Here is a 26,028-nt window from a genome sequence, read left to right as displayed (position 1 = left end):
GAGGTATTCGAGTCGTGATTGCAAAACATCTTATACTTTTCGATTCGCAAACTGAAAATCTTGCTCGATAAATCACTTTGCAAGAGAAAGAAACATTTCATCATTTTCCTCGAACGGGAATATGGAAACTGCTATTCGAGCGGTATTTCGGGCAAGTATCTCGGTGTGGATGCGCCACATTCGGAACACGTGAAGAGGAAGTCGTGTAGAAGAAAATATCGACGCAACACGCATCCTTCCTTTTCAGTAGATAAATAACGAGGCAATCGCGTCCATGAGCCAATGAGCCAAAAGATACCAGGTTTCCGGTGAAACGAACGAGCCGCGATAAGAAACTTTGTCGTAAATCATCGTTACGTTGGTGAAACAATAATACGTATTACGAGTTTCGAGTCCTTTTTCCCCTTCGTTTCGTCACGCGACGAAGAAATTCGCGACGGAATCGATAGCGTGGGGCGCCGTAGTTGGCCGGCTACATTCCTGGCCTTGATTGCGGCCAACGCACACGCCGAGATGCGACGCAGGTAGGGGATGTGGCGACGACACGGGCAGACGAATATATAGTATGCACGGATCGCTTGAGAATAACATCTCGTGGGCCAGGGAAGGCGAGCAAACCTGCGGAGAGCGCGAGAGGAAGAGGAGGAAAATGTACGTAAGTAGAGAGAAACGTGTAGCGAGAGAGTGGGAGTGAAAGGGGGTGAGTTGGGTCGGCCGGGGAGGGGAGTTCCAGCGTGTCCACCGTAACGCGTAGAGGGGAGAATAGGAGAAACGGTTAGTCGGGACGGTTACGGAGGGAGGTAGAGAGTGGAGGGAAGCGGCAAGGAGATCCGGTGGTGGGGGCGGGCGAGGGAGAGACGGAGGGAGAGAGAGAGAGAGAAGAAGCATGGGGGCGGTGGCTGCTCCGCTACGGCCGCCATCACCATCCGTCCCATCCTATAGTAAACTCCGAAGCAGCAGTCCCCAATCTGTCTCCATGTGTGTTAGTTAGGACCGTGTTTTACCGGTGCTTGCTACTCCAAGCTGGTAGTAACACCGACATTTCTGCCTTGCCCGCTCTCTACGATGCCCTAGCATCGGCTCCCGATTACCATCGCACTTCCCTCGTTCCTTTCTTCTCTCCGTCTTTCTCCCGCTATTCTTTCCCTCCAGCCTGCCTCCGGTGAGTGTGTGTTTTTCGCTTCGGTGCGTGGGAAAACGCGTACGCGAATGAAAAGAATCGGTAGGAAAGGAAAAGGCGGTGGAGGAGGAAGCGGCAGAAGAAGAGCAGCATATCGCTTTCCGCACGAATCGTTTCCAAGGATATAACTAGTGCACGCTGTCTTCCTCTCTCTAGTTCTCGTTCCGTTCTTTTTCCGTTTTTTTTTTTTTCATCCTGCTTTATAATTATCATATTATTATAAAGAGAGCAAGTGTAATCAGTGTAATCAGTTGGGAAATCCTTGGTGCACCGTTATTCTAAATTCGTTCTTCGATACTTTTGTTTGTGACATCGAGCAACACTTTCGAACAACGAGCGAGAAGAGAAGAAGAAACAACGCAACGGATAGAGAGGATAGAATCGAAAGCAAGATTTTTTTTTTCCATGGACGCGAAATTATAAATAATAATACCGGAGGGTGTTAAAAGAAATAAATAAAAAATTTCATCCGTTCCGTTTTGAAAAAAATCCTTCGAAAAGTCTCAAGATTGCCGATTAATTAATTATCGACCTTTGACACGTACGACGAAAACGGCGGACGTCGAACGAAAATCCAACGAGGCTGAAACGCGTCCCACCCAATCGGTTCTCTCGAATCATCGTCGTGGAATCGTCACTTATCGGACGAGGGGAACGAAGGAACGAACGAACTATCCGTGGACCTCGGCGCTGCCGCCCGCTGGAATTTCTCCTGTCGTCGTCTGCACATAACCTCTCTCTTTCCCTCGCCTCTTCTTGCTGCTCTCCTTCGCCACCTCTCACCTCTGTCTCCACCGTTATTATCACTCTATCGTTCCTTTCTACGCCTCTTCCACCAGCTTAACACCAGCCTCGCTCGCCTATTTCGCATCGAAGAGAAGAAAACGTGCGATCAACATTCCTGTGTTTCGTTGAACTCGTTGTGCGCGCGGTGACACGATTGCTTTTCACGATCGCGGTCGCGGTTAAATGCTCGTCGCTTTGTGCTCGTCCTACGATTCGAGCCGTTCACCCGCGTGGATGGATTATCCCAAGATCACCGATAGTCGATCAACGGTGACGAAGACGCAACGATAATATTCCCTCTTATCCATTGTACGAAGAAGCATAACATACGTAACGTAACCTAAAAGCAGAAAAGAGAGAGAGAAAAAAAAAGAAAGACGGACAACGAGAGATGACATCGAAGAAACGTGGACTGGAACGGTGGGTGTGAAATAACATTCGAATTTCTCGTTTTTCGAAAGAGCAACACACGAGCGAGAGAGCAACATCATCGTGCTCACTGTTTCTATTCCGTTCGCTTGGTCGGTAAACTGTCGCGCGAACGGATCCCCGTCAACGCTCGTGTATCTCGTTCGTCGTATCTAATGTTCCCCGATACCTCGAGACCAGCCGATTGCTTCGTTACTTCGTATCGACAGCCTATCGTTCATCGGCCGATTCGACAGAAAAAACGGAAAGCAGTAGTACAACCATGCGTCCCTCTACCTTGATACGTCACAGATCACGCTGGACGAACTCTTGAGCGGGATCACGAGACGTGCCGCGGCTACGTTTAATTATTCAACCTGGCGGAATCGTCGAAGAAACGCAAGACGTACCTCTGGGAGCATTGGCTCGCGCTCACGCGAATATGAGCATGACTCTCGTCCGGAATACGTTCAAAGGTAAACCTTTATTCTCTTTGTAATCTCTCTCTTTGTATCGTACGATATTAGAGATATAATCCTAGTTTCGTAATATCGTTTTTATATTTTTTGTTTAAACAACAATGTTCAAATACTTTGGCCGTATGATAGATACATTTTTGTTAGAAACAAGATAACGTGTTTACGTTTCGATTATATCGACGTCACTCGATCGTTTTGTATCGATTTTCATTGATATAATAAAATTTCTCTTCACAAATTTAATTTAAATAAGAAAATATATACACGTGATTTCTGCGTATGGTTGTTCATCATAAATACAATGTATATATATGCGCATACATATAGCCGAATATGTTGCGTTTAATACACGCGTGCATTCTACGCACATGCGCATTACGTTCACCGAAAAGTATTTTTCGGTGAAACGACGTGCGATGGAAATATTTATATATAAATTGCAACAAGCTGATATATTATCCTGTTAAATATCTATATCTAAATCTGTATTAAATAATAAGTTACGAATCTATGTACGAAATTACTTACTCGATCAACATCACTGTACGCATGTATTTCGTGAAACAGAGAAAATAAAAATTAATATAAATCAATTTATTCCTTGTAATAAAATTTCCGCACAATTCAATCGTAAATTTGGTCGTTCGATGAATAATTTCTGGAAATAAAATTCGTGGATCGTCAGTCGGTGGAAGAACGTTAAACGTCACGCGTGTATTTTAACCTCAAATGTGCAGTGGCCGCCGTATTTTTATCCGGAGAAAAGTATTTTTTTTTCTTTGAATTGAAATCGAATAGTTTCGCAATTTTGCATTGATTCGTGGACGTTTTTTATCGGGTTTTGCCATTACTGGCATCGCGTCACGACGAGCTCTGACAATTTTTCGTGATTCACGCCGGTAGAGCTTGCGTGTGTTGACTGAACTTTAGACCCGATCCGACACACACTACTTTCTCAACACGAGTGTGCGAAATGAATTAAGACTGTGGTCAGTGCGCGACGGCTGTTTGGTTTCAAATATTGTTCCCGTATTTTTTGAGCCAGAAGAATCACTTTGAAATTCGATGATTTTTTTACTCTCCTGTTTTCGTAAATCAAGAATCGTAAATAAAATGAAGTTTTACACTCAAGTAAGCGTCATTGTTCAAATTTCGTATTTATAGGTTAGACTAGAGCGATAATCGTTGCTATTTCTGTAATAAAAGGACAGAATTTTATTAAATTGCTATTTCTAAAGATTCAATATTTAAATAAAATTTCGCTAGAATTCGCTAGAAAATCATATATATATATATATTACGTAAATATCGGAATATTTAAACGATCGTCTTTTCAATCGTTGTTCGATCGAAAAACTTTTCAAGTCGTAGAATACTCGAGCAATTATTTTTGCAACAAAGAACTCCATGTTTCGTACATAGTTTGTTTAAACATTGTTCTTTCAATGTACAATGACGTATAACAAAATATTTCAAACATTTATTTATAAAACAAAGAGCTTAAAATCTTTCAAACACTCTTTGAACTCGTGATAGAAAATTCTTCGACAAATTAAATCGAACTTTAATCAATTTACATCGTTAATTCTTTGTTAACAACATTTAAAATTCAAAAAATTCAATTAAAACGTTCGACAAATGTATGCGAGGTAAAGGTATTCCGAAAATAAACGACGCAGACAGATGTAAATTATTATGATTGGCATAAAAATTTCATCAAGTTTCATTCAGCATAATAAAAATTTTATTTATGTAAATGTAAATTTTCGCGTCATTCCAGTTTTTCAAAGTTAATCGTTACGCATATTTATACGTAAAATAACATTTTATTTGACTGAAAATTACAAGTAATTTCTAATAAAAAAGAATAATAATTCGATTGAATTAAATTAGCTATTTTTTTATTTTCATTTCAAAACGAAATATTCGAGTTTGAAACAAAAATTAAGTATTTATATATTTGAAAATATGAAAATCAATGTCTTAAACGAGAAAGTCTCGACTCGAGTGTTATTACGACGATAAAAAAATGTATTGTATTTCCCGTGGCGTCTTGCCAATCGCACGAGAAACAAACGAAGTGTGTCCTCTATGATGGTCCAATTTAAACGAGTTTACGAACGTTATCGAATCCCTATCCCGATTCTCCCCGGAAATTTGACGCTTGAAAAAGATTTGTCATTTCTTTAAGAATTATATCGTGCTTGATATAACGGATATAATTATTAGACGAATTCCCGATCGGCTCGAAACGTGGAAAAATATTTATCTATTCGCCACTCGAATAGCTCTATTTTTGAGAGCGGAAAAAGAGTAGAATATATCGCGTTCTAAAAGGATTCCAACGATGGCCATTCAATCGATTCTACTCGACGAATCGAGGCCGCAACGAAATTGTACTCTTTGCCTCAAACTAAATATTTATCTCTTCTTTGCGAATCGCAAAGTATTTTTTGAAATCTTGTCTCAAAGAAAAGATTTCTCCATTATTTTGAGATGGATAGAATAATGCAATTTATACCGTTCTCGATATATGTATTATTGACAGGTTAGGTTAGGTTATGTTATAAATTGATCATAACGTGAAAAATAAATTACGAAAAAATGTTTTTTCGATTGAAATGATAATAAGACATGGAAATGTTAATTCGAAATCGAATGGAAACTATCGATAAATATATCGAAAAATTCTTTTCTCTTCGATCTTTAGAATATACGCAGATATTTATATCTCGGTAAGAACGCAATGTTTTCGTAGGTACGTTAACGTTCAATTTACGAATCAAAATCATTGTCCGCCCGTATAAATCTCAAATTCTCGAAACAAATGCCAAGTGGAAGAGGAAATTCGGCGAATTTCCTCGTTTCGTTTACGAAGACGATTCTTTTGTTTCATCGTAACGCTTATGAAAAGAAAGACAGGACATTATTCTTGCCGACAGATAAGCCGTTCGTTTCCCATATTTCACGATGAATGACGTTACTATATCGGTGGCGGTTCGCCGCTGCTTGTATGCAGTTCACTAAGTCATCTACCCGCGTGTTCTTCAGTCTCCTCTTTCGTTTCCGTTATCTCTCGTTCGCGGTCGGTTATCTCGGTGCCGTTTGTTTCTGTATTTTTCAGCGAAACGCGGACGAATAATCGAGTTGCACGCGCGAATCGCATCGATGTGCGATTGCGAAAATGTCTGGTTCCCGTCGCGAACAAAGGAAAAGGCGAGTGATCGCCGTCTTTGAAGGAAAATATTAACAATACTTTTTTTTGTTCTTTTTTTATATTTCTTGTAAATACTTCCTTTTTTCTAAAGAAAGGATCGACGTTAAGATTTATCACTTGGCGCAAATATCATTCAATGATTTTAATGAAAATTTAATATTTTTTTTATTACGTATTTGGTTAATGAGACGCAACAAAAATATCGTACGTTCAACTCTATTTATTATTTATATCGTGTTAATGAATCTTTCTTGGATTTTTGGGTTGTTAAGTTGGTAGAGAAAGGGATCGAAACGTTAAAAGTAACAAAGTAATAAGTGAAATCAATTTACAAAATTTTCATTTTCAAAAAAATCATCATTTTCTTTATCTTTTGAATAAAATTTTGCTCCTAATCTTGCTTCGTGTAATCACGTTGTATATATATTTAAAAAGAAAAAGATATTAAAACTATAATCTTAATTTCATTTCCTCGAAATGATAATCTATTAATAAAAGAATTGCTCCATGCTGCGTAATCCATCTTTATATCCATAATTTTTTATAATAAAATTATTATTAATTGTGACAACTTTTTTTAACATACTTTTATTATATCTTTGTAATTCAAAATTAGGATATAATTTCAATAAATATACTTTCTTCGTTAAATGAAAGGAAAAAAAGATTTTTTATTCGCAAAATTCTCGAACAACACACGACGATAAAAGAGTAATTAGTCTCTATTCGATGGTACGAGGTCGCACAGCTATATTTACTTGCTCGTTTCATTGTAGTTTATACCTTGACGCATTCCATGTCTCGTGTGCTCGAAATTATTTTACCAATGATTCGTGCTGTGATAATAACGAGACGTAAAATTTAATTCGAAATCAATTTTAATTTCCAATTAAAGATTGTAAATTTTCTAAAATCTTACATATGAGATTGAAAATACGTGGATGAAAACGCGTGTTACAAGAAAAATTATAAATCGACAAAAAAGGGATATCGTTTTACACGAGACGCAAAATTGTTTGTAATCTCGAATGAAACGAGAAATTGTGATACACGTTACGATAGGTTTCGTGGAAGTCATGGATCGCGAGCGACCAAGTGGCATCAAATTCATTCACGCTATTACAATGTAAAACGATAATATAACGTGACGTAATTATTGTTTTTTTTTTCGATAGCAAAGCAACACTATCGTTTCACTCGCTCATTTATTTGTTGCGTTATACATCTCGTCTCTCTCGATCTGTTTCGACATCATCGTTTAATTTACAAAATGGAAATAATAATAATAAATTCAAAGAATGGTAAAATATTTCTATAATGGAATTAAAGAAAATATTCTCAATGGAGAGTCCAATTTAATTTCTCGAAAACAACTTAATCTTTACAATTCTTTAAAAAGAATTTATGAAAAATACGCGAGAATCTTAATGTAAAGAAGCAACGACAAAGTAGTGTATCGATTCGTCGCGTTCTTATTATTGCTTTAATCTCGTTGGATGGAAATATTTTCGATCGGATAATCGTCTCGTAATTGCCGCCAATAAACCATTGTTTCTCGATAAACAACTCGTCCACCGAGTCATTCGTGACTCGAATTGCACGATTTTGAACGATTCCTCTTATTATCCTGTAAAACGAATATATATCGTGTATAAACAGACTTGTACGGAAATCACTCGAAATATTATCGTTTATTTATCACGATTTGATATCTCTTATCCGATCAACGAATTTTTATCGATTTTGTTCGTAAAATTAAAAATGATTTAGGAAAGGGGGATGGAAAAAACAATTTTTTACTAGTACGGAACGATTATAGAGTTTTCGAGCATTCGTTTTGAATTAATTGGTGAAATTGATGCAACCGATTGGCCGGCATTTAGCGGCCACGACCAATTGGTGCGCGCGTTCCATTGATTGGCTCGCGCGCGATGCTGTGAAATAACGGTGCCATTTGCGTTGAATCACGAACGATTTACTCAAGATTTACAATCGTCTCTTTTTAAACCGTTCCCAACCCCTCCGTCTGGAAATTGCTATTCAATGCTCGCCTCGCGTACTTTACATCCATCCTTTTTAGAAAGAGGAATCTTTCTAGTGTTTTCTAGTTTCTTCGTAGAAACGAATCGACTTTTACTTCGATCTGGAATTAAAATTTCCATTATAAAGTTAAAGTATATAAGAATTGTAATATAAATTCTTAGAATCGAAATAACAAATAGCCAGGTCCGACAAGATGGCGTAATGTGGACGGGAGAATGGGCCTAAAATAAAGAAAATCATCGCAATAGCGTTTAACAAGCCGGTCTTTAAACGTAGCGTTCCAACGATGCGTTAATAGAGCGATCGAGTGGAAGAGGTGGCGCGGGGATCGTTTCTGGTGGCGAGGAGCGTCGCCACAAAACTCGTCGAGAAGTGGTTTGAACATCGTGGAAGATGGCGGCCGCGCCCTATCAGGCTCAATGACCTCTCCGACGAATCGTTTACTTCGCACGCGGCGGCGGCGGGATCGCCGCATCTTCGGCGCCGTGCGAACGCGCCTTTATGGCCTGGCGCGTCTCTGTGTGTGAACCACGTTGTCCACGTGACGTAAGCAAGCGCGCCATCCTTCCCCCTTCTCGATCAAGGTGTTGCCCGAGCCGAAAAGTAGCCCTTTCTCTCCTCTCCGTTCCTCCTCTGTTTCGCTCCCATACGTCGAGTCTCTCCATCGCGATTCCGTTAGAATTTCCGTATCTTTATAAATCTTTTCTTCCTTTCTTTTTTCCTCGAAAATTGTAATTTTCTTAAAACGATTTTCGATAGATGTTGCTCGAGATCTTCCTTTGTTCGATTTATTTTCGTTTGTTTCGATATATGTTTCGCCTCCAAGTTTCTAGCATCTCTCAACCTTGGAACTTTCTGGAACGTTTTTTTTGTTTCGATCACTGTTTTCGTCGATTCTATTTTGTATCTGTAGGACGAGTTGCTTCGTTGCGGCTTCCGTAACCTTGGATTTCTTACAACTTTATAAAATATTGTTCGATTGCGATTGAATTTTTTTCTTCTTTTTTAATCGTGTTTCGATACGATCGAGAAATGTTTGTTGGAAAATTTGAACAAGTTTTCAGTTCAATCGTCTATTCTTTTAATTGTCTGTTTTTAAGAATCGATTTGAAACGAAAGTTACATGAAAAACAAACTCCTTATAAAAGCACGACCTCGCTTCCTCCAAGCAGAAAAACATTTATTTATCGCAAAAGTACAGCGATATTGCCGTGTCTTCTCGCGGTTGAACCTTTTGCGGTTTCGTCATTTTCTACAAAAACAACGTTAAATAATAAAAAATTCGATTTTAATTAATTACTTTAAAAATTCCAAAATTTATACTTTTTATATTTTATACAGATAAGAGAAACAATTTTTTATTTTCGTTAAACTTACCTTCTTAATGAAAAATTGTAAAAATGGATGACAAAATTAAATTCAATTCAAACTTTCATTCACGAATAAAAATTTTTAAATTTGAGAATTTTTTTATAATATAAATATAATTGGAAAAAGAGTTATCATCTTCTAAATTAATACTTTCAAAGCTTTATAATTATATATTTTAATATAGTCACAATTCACATTCGTTTAATTTTCTCAAATTTTACGTAAAATCAATATTTCGATGGAAATAAAGATACGACTTCCCCCGATAAATATCTCGATGGGAAGCCGCGTAACTCGGTTTCTTTAAAAATAGAAACAACGAGACACCGCATTGTCCAGACAGATCGAATCCGGTTTGTCGAGGAATTACGAGAGAAATTCGCGCGATCGGTGTTCTTCCGTGTTAAATAATTATCTCTTCGAGCTCGACTTCTTCGAACCGCTTCGGATGACAAATTGGCTTCTCTTTGATTCGCGACGAAAATAATTATTATTAATTAATATCGATAATTATCATTTTAAATCAAACTATTTTTTGACGAAAATTTATTATATCGACAATTCTTATTTTACTCAAAAATCACTATATCTTCGATAATTTAATTCCAACAATCTATTTGAATAATATCTTTAATAATCCATCAATTTTATTAATCTACCTAATTTCTTATTCAATTTTTATTTCTTTAATAATATTTTTTCCAAGTGGAATACTAGTAATATTTTCATATTTCATTTTGTTAATTAACGAACCATTAAAATTAAAAATAAAATCAATCTTGCAAACTTTATTTTTACTTATCATTACGATTAAAATTTATAAAAAATTAATGAATAATTAATTACACTCGGATTACTTTAAAAACATTGATTTTGAACATATTTATATACGGAAATAAATTCAATTCTATTTTTAATAATAATTTTTATATTATTAATCATTACTATTATTAATTTTAATAACAAAAATTACTTCGATCAAGAAAGATAAGTCGTATTTGAGAGAAATTTAATGGAGGATCATAAGAAGAATCTGTTTTCACAATTTGATGTATTCCATGATTCGATTGTTTAGTTAAATCGTGACACAGAATGTAAGATACTTTGGTGTCGAAATTAAATTTTTCTCTCGTTAATTTTCTTCAATTGGAAAAAGTTAAATTTTCAAATTTAATTAGAGATTAACGTTACCACGATATCGATTCGATCTTGATTCTTTCAAAAGTATAAAATTTTATATTTTATTTTTATACATTTGGAATAATTATCTAACCGATAATTCGTTCGTATCTAATCTATGAAAAAAAAAAAGATTTTGCTCGTATTTTTTCAAACTTTATTCAAAATAAAGCCTCGGATAACTTTATTTCTATCGATTTTTCTCCACTTTTATTTCTATCGTATCGTCGATATATCTGTATAATTTTAAATTATAATTATTATCGTGCGCAGAAAATATTATTTTCTTCTCTAAATAATAATGCAAAACTGGTTTACTTTTTTATTTACGGGGATTGGATAAATAAATTGTTGATATGATTATTGTTAGGAATTCATTGGGATTAAAAAAGTTTATAAATTATTTTTTTTTCAATGTAAGTAATTTTTGTTATTAAAATTAACGTAATGATTAATATAAAAATTATTATTAAAAATAATAAAATTGAATTTATTTCCGTATATAAATATGTTCAAAATCAATGTTTTTAAAGTAATCCGAGTGTAATTCATTATTTATTAACTTTTTATAAATTTTAATTGTAATGATAAGTAAAAATAAAGTTTGCAAGATTGATTTTATTTTTAATTTTAATGGTTCGTTAATTAATAAAATGAAATATGAAAATATTAGAGAATATTATTAAAGAAATAAAAATTGAATAAGAAATTAGCTAGATTAATAAAATTGATGGATTATTAAAAATATTATTTAAATAGTTTTAATTTAGAATTAAATTATCGAAGATATAGTGATTTTTGAGTAAAATAAGAATTGTCGATATAATAAATTTTCGTCAAAAAATAGTTTCATTTAAAATGATAATTATCGATATTAATTAATAATAATTATTTTAATTAACTTTAACTTATCAAAATTTACGAAAATTAGTAAAAAAAATATTAATTCGTATCTATTTCGTATATAAAGATTTATTCTCGTATACGCGATAATTTTTAAAATTAAATTATCTTATTTATTTAAAAGATTCGTAATCTTTTGGAAAATGATGATTTACATTTACAAAAATTTGCTTACCATTTAGAAATACTCGAATACGTATCTATCATATTCTCAGCAATATGGCGTCCAATACGAGTGACAAACGAATAAATTAAATTTAATCGTGAATTAAGAGAATTATATATATATATATAAAATAATACAATATAAAAATAGTAGAAAGAATACAAGAAATAAGAACGAAGAAATGAGATCGTTAATATTATTGCCGATAGGAAATGGAAATTTCTTGTATTGACGTTTAAGATCTGGCAAAAAGTTGCGCACAGTGTGCTCCCGTGTTTTGCAATACCGTTCTTAGTGTTCCTTTACTGCGATAAGATAAATGATGCAGTAGTGGCATAGAGCAATGGATCGTGTCGTATTTTGATTGCAAGAAATTTGATCCGGTATCCCTTCGTGGATATTCTTCTTTTTATAGTTCATTCCTCTCCTGAGCTTTTATACAGCCTTCATTCGATTTCGAGCGTAAACGTGTATTTAAATTTAATAAAAATAACAGTAGAGTTAACACTAACGCTAATGTATTTCTTTTTTAAGGAAAAAAAAATCAAAAATATTTTTAAAAATTAAATTAATAAGAGATAGAAATTAGAAATGAGAATAATATCGAGTAAAATTATCGTATCGTTTCTTTTCGATCGTGGAAAGAATCTTAATTTTCTTTAGAGAACTCCATAATCGTAAAATAATTCTTATTCTTATAAACGTGTCATTATTTATACGAGTAAAAAAAAAATAATATTTCGATAACGAGACTTATCTAATTTTTATAATAGTAAAAGTAAAATGATACGCAAAATCAATAATTCGATTAATTTGTTCAAGACTAAAATTTATCAAGACCGCAACCGAGATTTCTTAAAATTCCTAGAAATTCTCGCGACGATTGATCTCGCGGTTGAAAGCTACCCACTTTCCGGAGGTAATCGGCGTACCGTGCCTGCATTTTACACGATAATCTCCGGAAGCGTCTGGTTTCGTAGACGATAATTCCTTAAAATTTATAAACTTTGCAAAGACAAATCGTGCGACAATACGCAAATAGTTTATAAATTTTAAGGAATTTACTATTTTTTGTCCGATACAAAGAATCGGAGCTAAATGAGAAGGGAGAAAATTAACGGGTCGCTCGGTCGATAACGAAGATAATTTATAACGTAAGATAAAAAAGGGCGCGAAAAAACAGGACGATTAAAGAATAATAAGAAAAATAAGCTACACGTTTCAACCGTGATCCACTTTTCAACGGATAAAAGAGAATGAATGCGAACGAAAATAAAATATGCCGATGCGCGGATTCAAATTGGCGTGGATAAAAGGTGCGTTAAAGCCTTTGGCGCGCAACGATATCGTCGAAACTGTTTTACCTGCGTTCCAGCCAATCCCGATTCTTCTGATATCTCGGCCAATCAAACGTTTTCTTCTATTTATTCGAAGTGAGATTGCTTTTGTTTCTATTCTACAGATTTGGAGAGTCGATTTGTAAATCTATGTACAAATATTATAGAATAAAAATGTTATTATTTTAGTAATTTGATGGAAAAGTAATTGAAAAAGAAATTTCTGATTAATTTTCTTGTAAATAATTTTTAAAGATTGATTTATTCTCTATCATAATCTTTTTATCTGAAACTTTTGTTTCTTTTAAATAATATTATTTTTGTAATCATTTATTGAAGCACTTCTTTATTTTACATTTATAACATTCTTTCAAACATGTATGTTAAGTCATTCTACATTTTCTTAAACTTGTTAAAAAATGTTTCTTTATGCCACGAAAGAGAACGCGATATGATTTGAAACGATTTAATTTTATCAAAATACAAATCAAAATTCTTCTTCCGTTCGAAACAAAGATATCGTTTAACAGACTTTTATCGCGATTCTACGATATTTCTATCGGATAAATTTTCCGTAGTTCGAGTTGATCAGTCTCGAACCGCATGAATCTGAGATTGTGTAACATTACTTACAATTTGCTAGACCAGTTTCTGCATTCCTCTGACGTCATTGATGGCGCATCCTCTTCTTTCGAGGACAGCAAGATACGCATCTGCACGCAGTCTCGATCGCTAGACGTTTCGCGCTCGAGATAACGTCCATTTTCCATCGATTCTGCTCTCTGACAGGATTTAACTCCACGACATTTCTAGAACGTTTATAATTTTTATAGATTCATAGAATTCTTCTAGATGATACATTTGATCATCGATCGATTATTAACAACTTGATCGAAGAAGAAAAAAATTAAATCACATCGATTTTAATCGGAAAAATTCTTTCAGAAGGAATACTTTATAACAACTTGATTTTTATAAAATTGTAGAAAACTAATTAATTTAACATTTTCTTTCAATATAATAAACTGTATAGACTTTTGATCGAAATCCTTTCGCATTAATCTTCCTCGAATAATTAAGTATAATATTTTCTTAAAGAACAGATTCCAAATTTTCTTTAATCAACAATTTGAAAGGTACGATTGAAAGTATATTAAATCTCACGGAATAAGAAATTTCGATGAAGAGTAGTAATAATTATTGGAAGAAGAAAGATCGGTTATCGGTCACGGATTTCGCAACGATCTTTCGTGCAACGTGATCGTGCGTTCTTTATCACCGCGGAATACGTCGCTTCTCGAACTGATCCTCGAACGGCACACGTATAGGAAAGGCAGGAGGAAAGGTCACGGCTCTGACCCATTTCGACGCTTTATCGGCCTGCTACGCGAGCAAAGTTCGCGTCTCGCGGTGCACGGGCCGTGCGCTTCGTGGAACGAGATTACACGCATACGTGACTTCCGTTTTCTCGCCTCTTGTTTTTCCACTCGTACGTGCTGCCCCCTTCTCTCGCCCTGCCCTGGAAAAATTTCAAAAATTTTAGTTTATAATCGTTACGTATATTTATAAGAAATTTACAAGAAAATCTTTCATCTCGATAAAATTTTCTCGAATTCAAACTTCTTTTTTATTCTTCTATATTGATTGAAGAAAATTCGGCTCTAATTTTGTAAAGATGCACGATCAGATTAACTTTAACGAAATTTGCGTTTGATAATTTTAATTACGTCCCTTTTGAAATTTTTCTTTTCAAGATGAACGAATATTTTAATCGTGGAATGAAAGTTGATATTTATTATTCTTATTATTGATTTGTTATAAGGAAAATTCTTGGATCATTTCGAGAAATACTACGAGTAAATACAAACACTAATTCCTATGAATTTAAAAATAAAACAATTATGCAATTATTAAGATTAATGGGTTTGTTTTCTTTTTATGAAAAATAGAAAATTAATGAAAATTTGATAAATTTCGTACGAGATCGCGGAAAAATTCAAAATTAAAAGAGATAATTTTATTTCTCTCCATCCTGCGCGGATTAAAAACACGTCAAAACATAATTGGACGCGAGTCGAAAGTTTGAAAAGATACGCATCGCGTCGTTCACCACTTTAAAAAGTGCTCGAGACACGCGTGATTGTATATTTATGAACGTCACCGACGCGGAGAGCGCGGTGGTTCCGTCTTCAATTGGTTCAGCAAGAATATTCGCGCCCTGTGTTTTACTTAACAACGCCAATCGTACAATAACAATTCTTTGTTTCTTTCTAATATTTATAAATTAAAGAAAATTATACGTATATTCGTTATTCTTAAATTTGATCGAAATACGAAACTTATAACACGTTGAATTTCTCTTGAAATCCGCTTTTAGGTGAGTTCTTTTCTTTGTCAATGGATAAAAATAAGGGAGAAAATTTTTATTCGCCTTAAACGGAATGGAACACCTCGTATTTTCGAAAGATACGACGAATTCACCTTGGAATAAATTAAACGCGATTTATGATTAATTTACGATATATTTAAAAAGAGAAAAGAAAAAAACAAAAGTCGCTTTGAAATCTCAGAGGCACCTACAATTAGATAAGATTTATATCCGTTATAAAACGTTTTCCTGGAAACGGAATAAATTTTGTTCCAAACATTTCTTCGAATAACGAATAATAATTAATTAAATACGGGGGGAGAGTGAAACCACTTTGTCGCGCTATCTCTTTTACAATAAACATTTTCTTCCTTATATATAGAAAGAGAGAGAAAATATTAACAAAATTTGTAGGACACGTTTAAAAAATTGTAATAACAATCTCAATATTTCATATCAACGTTTAACAAACTTTGAATTAATTGGCCTGAATTAACCTTAATTAATATTAACAAAATACGTTTATCTTGTAGAAAGAAAATAAGAAAAATTCCATTATATCATCAATCAAAAAAACAATTTCGAAAGCTACGCAAGCCTGGTTTCATCCAACGCGAATAAAAACTCTCCCACGAGTGTTAATTAAACACCTCGTGTATAATGTAACGCGAGTAGTTAACGACCGAGTTATCGATAATTGTAATCCGAACAACATCGCAGCAAGATCGCATTTCCAAAAAAAAAAGAATAATTTATCCGTCCAATCATTCGAAATCTCCCTCTCTCTCTCTACATCCTCGAAAAGAGAGAGAGAGAGGAAGAAAGAATTTCTTCTTTAAATCTAAAAATAGTAAAAACTGAAACGCGTAAACCGTGACAATCGAGCGACACAATCGTGTCTCTGTGGCACACGTTATCGCACACCGACGTGTGGAGGGGGGCGGCGAGACGAGAGAAGAGATAGGAAAAAGAGAGGGACGGCGAGAGAGAGACAGAGATTAGTGCACGTGTGGCTGGTCGTGTTTCAGGTTGCAGCGAGGACGAGGCAGCAGGTGTCGCGAACGCGGAGGTGGGCGGAGGTTGCGCGGCCGGGGCGCCAACCACGGGAAGCGGGGGTGGGGGTGGCGGCGGGACAGGTAGCGAGGCTGGCGGAGGAGGAGGAGGAGGCGGCGGCGGCGAGGGCGGATCGACGAAACAGGGTGGCGAGAGGTGTCCCCAGTGCGGCTTCCTCTGCCGGGACGTCCACGTGCTTCAGCTCCATCTCGAGGACACGCACAAGACCACGTACGCCATCGACAAGAACGATCTCAACGCTCAATTCCCCCAAGTGGTGAGTGAGACTAACGCCAAGGACTCCATTGTTCCTCCCGTGTTATATTATCGATCATGCGCGGATTCTTCCTCGCGCTTCCCCCCCTCTCTCACCCTTTCCTTCGATACGCCTCCTCCTTTTTTCATCTTCTAAGATTTTTTTAATAATGGAAAGTGAGAATAGGAGAGATCTTATTTACGATTTTAATTACGATGCGTTATGTACAGGAACGTGTTATTATCGTTGGATGTAATAATGATTCATAATGATTCAATGATTAGATTTATGTAAAACAGTCGTAAATCTCACACCTGTGAGATTTAAAGATGTTATTAATGTTTACTCTGATACTTTTACTCGTCCCTTCATCACGCTTGTTAAATTAACATGATTCCTTGAACGAAGAAATTTTTCTACGTTATTCTAATTTATCCATTTTCGATAAACGAATCCATTTTCAATAAAAATCACGAATAGAGGAGTAAATATTTTTGAAGGAAGTAAACAACGATTCGAGCAAACACTTGGCGATTATCGATCAGTAATTTTTGTTTCCAGTCGTGCAAGGTGTGCAGCAAAACGTTCGCCAACGTCTACCGACTCCAGAGACACATGATCAGCCATGATGAGAGTGCCGTGCTTCGTAAGTTTAAGTGTCCCCATTGCGAGAAAGCCTTCAAGTTTAAGCATCACCTCAAGGTACTACGAGTGCACCCTTATTTTTCATTTCTCATTCGTACTATCCTTACTTTCTTCTTTATTCTCCTCTTCTATTATCTATTTTTCACACAGCACTGCCTGACCTTTCGTATAATTTCTCCTATATATACATGTATATAGAATGTTTCCAAGTGTTTAATTTAATGTCCAAATTAAATTATTATTTCTTTATATATAATTTTCCTTTAAAGAAAGAAAGAGAAAAAAGAAACGTAGAATGCATTCCTGTGAAATTTATTTTCATTTTCATTCGCTCGAGCTTCCATTTTTATCTTATTTCCTTCCCGTTGCCCCCAGGAGCACCTTCGCATTCACAGCGGTGAAAAGCCATTCCAATGCAACAACTGCGGCAAACGTTTTTCCCACTCGGGCTCGTATTCGAGCCACATGACCTCGAAGAAGTGCCTGATAGTGAACTTGAAGAAATCCAGGCACGCGAACGTGAGCAACGTGGACCGCGGCTCGAAAAAGGCGCAACAATCCCTGCCGCCGGGGCGGCGCGATGTCGATCTCCTCGCGGCGAATAATAACACTTTCCTCCCTATTCTGCCCAAGCTTTCACCCTCTGATTATCAGGAGATACAACGGGAAGGAGCGGGTAAGGGTCGATAAATTTCGTCTTCTTCTCGACTTTGTGAACTCGTTCGATTTAATCGAACTCGGATGCGAAATTCCACTTCGTTGAATTCGTAATTTAAAACAAAGACATTTTTGAAAAGTTTCCAAATTTAGATAAATTGGGAATTTTTAGAAACACAACAATTCGAATCTTCATCAAATATTCAAAATGAAATTGTACAAAGAAGCGAAAGTATTATTTTATAAAATGCGATAAAATTTGTGACGGATATCTTTGTACGTCTTCAACTTTTCTGATCGAATTGAAAAGAAAGGTCTCGTTAAACGTGATCTTGTTTCAGGCATATACGACATGCCCACCCTTCTGCCGCAAATGATGGGTTTCGGCAGTTATTTTCTGCAAACGTCCTTGGGCAAAATCTTAAATCAGCTACATTCCAAGAGATTGGACGAGGTAGCCGAGCAATTCGAGTCTCATCGGGAACTTATGAGCCCGTCCACGGCGGATTCCGAGGGCACGGAGGGCACGGAGGGCAAAGAATCCCCGGCGCCCGCCGACCCCCAAGGCTTGGACGCTGTTCGCCGTATTCTCGAAACGGTGAACACCTCTGTAACGAAACAACTGCTCGAGGCGAACGTGCGAAAATTATCCACATCGCCTGCCACGATGAAACGGGAGTTTGAGGAGGATTATCAAGTAAGACTATCAATTTGATACTGATTCCACTTCCCGCGACGAGCAAGCGCGGATGTTTATTACCACGCGATGATACGTACCGATCGCGGTAGAATCGTTTACCGTTTACCGATAATGTCGGGATACCGATCGAGTAGAGACACGTTTAATTTCTCAAAGTTAAGTTTTCTTCCATTTATTTGCCTCGCTCGTAACATGTTTCTTTCTCTCTCTCTCTCTTTCTCTCGTTGATCCAGCGAATGAGATGAAGAAAAACTGATTTTTAGCGAAACGATACCAATTTATTTCATTCGTATAATTGTTTTTTTTATTTAAATTTCTAAAAATATTATTAACTTGTCTAATTTGTTCGACGGGAAGAAAAGATGAAAAAAAGTTTAAATTTTAACGATTGATTTATTATAGAAATTTTTTATACTTCTGTTGACCACATACATGCATTTCTTGATAATTGATTGACGCGTCATAAACTTGTGTCATAAACACTCACAGAATAAGGTCAATTTTCTGTAATCTTTCTATAATATTCCAAGGTTGTGTAAAAATCATATTAACGACACAAAGTGAAAAGACTTTGAAAATCTAACGATTTAAAAGTTTATTTCTATGAAATTTTTCTTTTATAAATATTTCTACTTATTTAATGTTACATCTCAACTATCTATAAAAAAATTAATAAAAGATTAAAAACTAGAATAGAAATTATGAAAAAATATATTCTGAATTGTAATACGAAGAAAATCCAAAAAATTTATTTTTCTTTCGCTACTTCTATCCTCAAATCAATCCAATCTTTAGAATCTTTTCACATTCATTGATGAACGAATTTACACAGGATCAAGACAGCGAGATGTCCAGCGAGATGGCACACTGTCCAGATTGGTCAGCGACGGATCAATACGATTCGCAGAGCGAAGGTTTAGCGGCGAAACTCGAAGACGTGAATCAGCCGAGTGCGAAGTCGGGCTACAAGAGAAAAACGACGGAGGACAGCTCGGAGGCGGACTCGGAGGACGAGGAGGATGGTGCACAGATGCACAACGATAATGGAAGGAGAGTTAGAGCTAGATCGTTGATAGACGACGAGCAATTGGCTGTTCTCAAGGGTTACTATGCTATTAATCCCCGGCCTAAGAAAGAGGAGATCAGCATGATCGCCAACTACATCAATTTCCCTACTCGTGTCGTGCAGGTGTATATCATTGCTCAGAGAGAGAGAAATTTTCACGCAAGAGTTCGAGTTTTCGTCTTTCACGAGCGATCGATTATCGATCCAAAGAAACTTTCTCTTTCGAATTTACCCTTTCCTCGAGCAATACAATTTTAAACAAGCGACTCTGTGGAATCTGTAAAGATAACTAATAATTTTTTTCAAAGTTTTCTTGGATTTTTTTGAAAGATTAGAATATACAAAAGAATTATAACGTGGGTAACTTTTATTTGAAAAGATATTTATTTTCTTACAAAAGATTAATCTAGATATCTAATCTCTAGTTTATGTTATAATTTCTTCAAGGACAAATATATTTTGAATTTAAATGTCAGCGTTAAATATAGAATATTGTGATCATTCAAATCAGTAGAATATTAAATCATATCATTGTAAATTCATTATAATAGGATATCTTGTATCTAAGACATTAAATTTTTATCATATATCAAATAATAAGTAATATGAAAAAATTGTTTTAAATGAAAATATTTTTAGTTTCATGTAACGAAACAGCAAAAAAATTCAAGTGCTCTTAAATTCGAAATAGAAAAAGATTGAATTTTTTAAATTCATTTTGTTTATTTTCTTTATTTTCTTTATATTTCTCTGTATAATATTTATTCAGTCAATGACTTTGTATTCTTAATTTTCATTCTCGTTTCTATATATTGAAAAAAATTAAATTTTAGTAAATATATATTATTTCATTTTTGATAAGATCATTTGAATATATACATATGTTTTGAATTTATATTTTTTTGCTTTTTCAAATCAAATATAAACAAAAACAAATTGTTGAAATAATCTTAAAAATTTTGAAAAAAATTTATATCGATATTATCTTGACGTAAAAGAAAAAAAAACAACAAACGTAATAAATCACTTCAAAAGAGAAATAGAAATTTGTAAAATTGTGAAAAATATCATTCAAAGTACATATTATGAACAAATTAATCCACGTTCCAGGTTTGGTTCCAAAATTCCCGGGCGAGGGATCGACGAGAATCGAAAATACCACCTCTAGTACCGTTGGCTAACCCGGCCAGTCAGACGACATACGAGCAACCATTGGACTTGTCGAAGAAGGAAGGCCTCGCAGAGTCGGTGCGCAAAGACAGTAACGCTGCCTGTGTAAAGTTCGCATCTTCGTCTCCTGTCGAACAGAGGAACGATAATGCATCGTCGCATAATCAAGACGCGGATGATTTGGAGGATTCGCCGCTCGTCATTGACGAAGAAACCACCGATTCTGTGGAAACGAAACGTACGGTCCCAACGGGAGAAATTGTTCCAAAGGTAATGAATTTCTATCCAAGATAAAAGTATGATAATACAGAAAACAATAATAAGAGAGAGAGAGATAAATATTAATATTTGTATATAATAAAATATTTTATAAAAATATTTATTTTAAATAATGCAAGATTTCATATATATATATATATATATATATATATACATATACATATACATATACACAGAGTCAACCTCAAACAAATACGAAAAACGAAAGTGAAAATACGAGTCAACCAGAGGCTTCGCCAGTAGCAGAAATCGAGCAGGGTGTCTACTTTTGTGATCGCTGTGACAAAACATTTTCCAAACACAGTTCCCTAGCAAGACACAAATACGAACATTCCGGTATGTATTCTTCTATAAAATATATATATATATATCTCTTTATTACTTACCTCAAGAATTTACTTTGATCAAACGTAGAATACTAATCTTCAAATATATATATATCTTGAAAATTTTCAAAGGAAAATTGTTTATTATATATAAATATATTTATCCAAAATAAAATATCATATCGTTTAATTATCTACGTAAAAAAAGTTCTTCAAAATAATACCCTTAAGAACATGTTTAATAAAAATCGATAAAGAAAGTATCTTTTCGATCGATTTAATTTTATCATTGAATATTTCATTCAAGTGAAATTTCATTCATCTCTTCTCCTAATTTTTTATTATTAAAAATAATAAATATTTGACTTAAAGATTGTTATATATTAATAATTTAGTAAATTGATCGATTAATTTGCTTTTTTTAAAATTAATAATCAAATAATAATTATCAATCGTTTTAAATAGATTAATTAAAAATTACTACATATATAGTAAATACACAATTTTTAAAGAATTAATAAATATTTACAGGGCAAAGGCCGTACAAATGCGTAGAGTGCCCAAGGGCGTTCAAGCACAAGCATCATCTGACCGAACACAAGCGATTGCACAGCGGCGAAAAACCCTTCCAATGCTCCAAGTGCCTCAAGCGCTTTTCTCACTCTGGCTCCTACAGCCAACACATGAATCATCGTTACTCTTACTGCAAGCCGTATAGAGAATAGAGAAGTATTCCCGCTAGTTGAAAATGAAGATTCTCTCGCTGATTTAGCTAAGTACGTACGGTCTACTTTTTTTTTTTTTTTTTTTTTTTTTTCCCTATCATTTCATGATACCAGGATTCAGGCATTTAAAAAGAGAAGAAAAAAAAGAAAAAGAAAAAGAAAAAAAAAAGAAGGAAATGCTTCGAACCGAAATTAAATTATACGTATATATATATATAAAATCATATATACGTATATTATATATATATATATATATGTCCCATCGAATGCGGGAAATTATATTGAAATATAATGGGGAAAATAGCTTCGAAATTTTCCATAAAAGATCTCGCATTTTAAAAAATCGTGAAAACGCTTGCGTGAAACGCAACGAATAATTAAAGCCTAAAAAAAAAAAAAAAAAAAAAAAAAAAAAAAAAAAAAAAAAATATCGACGATATTTAGCTGGAGAAAGATCGAGAAGGAGAATTGTGAAAAGAAGAGAAGCAGTGCGATTTCTAAGAGGAAGAAAGGAAAAAAAAAGGATAGAAGATTAAAATAATAATCGATAAACCGATGATTCGATGATCTGTTTGAACGAGAGCAAAAAATGAAGTCCAAAATGAATTTCTTCTCAAATTCGTACTCGCGATGAAATAAAATGAAGAATGAAGAATCGAAAGAAAAAAAAAAGAAAAAAGAAAAAAAAATATATATATATATAAAAGGAAGCAGAAAAATAATAATAATAATAATAATAATAATAATAATAATAATAATAATAATAAAGAAAGAAGAGATTTCGCAGCGACTTCGAGTCGACGAGCATTTAAAAAAAAAAAAAAAAAAAAAAAAACCAAACAATATGCAACGGTACCAAAAATGCATAATGCAATAATCTATTATATATTATATATAATATACATAATATTTTAGTATTTTTATTAACAAGATTATTATATATACCATGACAATAATAAGGAAACTAATTAAACGTACAAATTTGTTAGCCACGTTCGCACGGGGCACGCGATGTAATTCGATTCGCGACGCGCAAACTGGCGAAGGGATATGGGGGATACGATAAAAAGTTTCGTTTCGAAGGAGGTTGCGCGCGTGCATGCATATGTATATCTCACGAGGAAGAAAAAGAAATTTCGTAAATATATTCTATGAACAGAAAGATTTATAGAATGATAGCAATGATGACAAGAGTAATTTTCCGAATATTTTTTTATCAAATTTGCTCTCACCAAGTAATTCGTTTCACGTAAGAGGAAAGAAATAACGATAATAAAATTTATATATATATATATATAGAGAGAGAGAGAGAGAGAGAGAAACGTTTCAGTTCCTGAAATATCAGTCGAATAATATTTTTCAACTGGTTATTGTAACGCAATAATAAATCTCAATTCCTTCGTTCATTTTATTATTCTTCAAATGACGAGAAATTTTTGAAACGTTTTAAAAATTCGAAATATTTAAAAAGTTGAAAAAGTATGGAAAGAGAAACGCATTAAAAATATGTAATGATGTAAGCTCGCGCATACAATTAAACGAGAAGAAGAAAAAAAACCGAAGGTATAATGTTCGTTCGAAGAAGGGTTGAAACACCGGACAGAAGAATTGAAAAAGAATTGCATTTGAATTTAAAAAAAAATCTGCTAAATTAAGAGAGCTTAAACGTTAAATTCTGATATTAATTATTCTGAGAAATGGGGACTAGAAATATCGTTCTAGTCGTACCGATATGCTTTCACAATCGAGTGATTTTTTTCTTTTTTTAAAACTCGATGTAAAAATAAAATGGTTCGGCCATAAACATAACAATTTATTATATATAGCGTCAAGGTGTTTCTGGGCCTTATCTATCGGTGATCGATGCCATAATTAATAAATAAACTTTCAACCGTTATGTACTTACTTTTAAAATCCAAGTCATTGCATAATCATTGCATAATGTTACGTGCGAGATTCGAGATTTTGTAAATCAATAGTTTTCATTTTTTTTTTTTTTTATATTAGATTTCCCGCTCGCTTCATATCATTTGTATATAAATTAATTTTTAATTAACTTAATTAATAAATTTCTAATTATTTAATCTAAGTATTTTATATCTTTTCATTTTTGTAAATTAAATTCGTTTTTTTTTCTTTTCTTTTTTTTTTCTTCTTCTTCTTCTTCTTTTTTGAAGTACGTTAACTTAAGTTTTAAGCTGTTAAATGTCACGTATCTTCTTATAAAAGAAAGATATACACACAAATAATTTAAAAAGTAAATATAACATTGTCGTTATATTTTTGAATATTTGAATCTTCATCACGTATCACGTATTCATATGGGGGAAAAAAAAAAAGAAAAAAGAAAAAAAAAATGATTTAGAAATGAAATATATTTCACACCCTAGAAGAGGATAAAAACAAAAATGCCTTAGACATTCCGCGAGAAACATGCTTTTTTTAATTATTCATAAATCATAAAACATCACTATGGCCTCTCGTACTTTTTGTCGAAGTCCGTTATGTCGTCAAAGATTTCGATAGATGAGCTGATCATCATTTTTCAGACGTCTGAAAGGAAAATGGCATCGAGAACCTCGCAATAAAAAATTAAAAAGAAAGAAAGAAAGAAAGAAAGAAAAAAAAAGGAAAAAAAAATGTTATAAAGAAAAACGAAAAAAATCCCTTCACCGAGATCCGGGCCCCGATCATAAACTCTAAGTATAATATTAAATGCTTCCAATACTGTACTATTAAAAAAAAAAAGAAAAAAATTATTATTACAACATTTTTATGATTTTATTCGTTCGGACGCGTAGGTAAGCGGTATATATATATATATTATATATATATAATCTACAGATCGATAATACTCGAGAATTGTATTTTATAACGGTTTATGCCTCTTTTTATTTACACGTACCACGAGTGACAAGTGATATATATATATTATATTATATTATATAAATATATATATTGTTATTGATAAAAAATTGATAAAAAAGAAACGATGAATTATACGGAGATTACACGGCAAAGAATGTAACGTTTAAAGAGTCGCGCCAAAAAAATAGTGTCGTGTTCGAACAAGGGGCGCCGCCACCTTCGTTGCATTTCCTCCGCGTCTAGAAGCTCCGGTTATCCGCGACAGGCATCGTGTCCGTACTACGATTAAAAAAAAAAAAAAAAAAAAAAAAAATCCAGATATGATGCTTATAATACTCATTTATTATAGTGTTAATAGTTAAGAAATATATTTTTATATTATTATAATATTATGACACGATATATTATATATATATATATATATAGAGTACTAATCGATCGCCGCGGATACGTGAAACCGCGACGAGTCTGTTCCTCGGTACAGATACGCGAGAATCTTCTATTTTTATTTTCTAGTTTTCAAGACTCGATCGTAAATGATTCAACGTTCCTGTGCAATCTCTTTGTTATTTTTCTCATCATTCTGTTACGTTCTTTATTTTCATTGACTTGTTTTTGTTTGTACGATTTCTTTGTAACAATTTTTTTTTAATCGTTCGATATATATATATATATTAATTTACCGGCATTCCTTAAATATTTTTTACTTTCTATAAATAATTTTATATAAAAATTTATTTCGTGTTAAGTTTTGCTATTAATTTCATTATTCTTATTTTCACACTTTGAAAAAAAAAAAAAAAAAAAAGAAAAGAAAACCTCAATTCTGTACTTTCGAATATACTT

At 33.9% G+C, this 26,028-nt stretch overlaps 1 protein-coding gene across 2 annotated transcripts; it reads left to right on the top strand.

Annotated features, from left to right (window-relative positions):
- The first annotated feature begins 738 nt into the window (after positions 1–738).
- On the top strand, positions 739–22,466 carry LOC100576993 (zinc finger protein 1). 2 transcript variants are annotated; one of them, XM_006557341.3, is made up of 9 exons: positions 754–2,850; positions 16,466–16,767; positions 17,308–17,448; positions 17,767–18,067; positions 18,390–18,745; positions 19,581–19,937; positions 20,925–21,254; positions 21,440–21,599; positions 22,121–22,466. In XM_006557341.3, exons 1-9 carry the CDS (start codon positions 2,817–2,819, stop codon positions 22,312–22,314), a joined length of 2,175 nt encoding a protein of 724 aa, XP_006557404.1. In that variant the 5' UTR covers positions 754–2,816; the 3' UTR covers positions 22,315–22,466. The 2 variants fall into 2 exon arrangements, with proteins under 2 accessions (XP_016767323.1, XP_006557404.1); XM_016911834.2 differs by lacking the exon at positions 21,440–21,599 and having other exon boundaries at positions 739–2,850.
- Positions 22,467–26,028: the final 3,562 nt, after the last annotated feature.

This window comes from Apis mellifera, linkage group LG4 (genome assembly GCF_003254395.2).
Source record: "Apis mellifera strain DH4 linkage group LG4, Amel_HAv3.1, whole genome shotgun sequence".
In the NCBI taxonomy this organism is placed as follows: domain Eukaryota; kingdom Metazoa; phylum Arthropoda; class Insecta; order Hymenoptera; family Apidae; genus Apis; species Apis mellifera.
The sequence above is the reverse complement of the archived record's forward strand: the minus strand, read 5'-3'. Positions and strand labels throughout refer to the sequence as shown.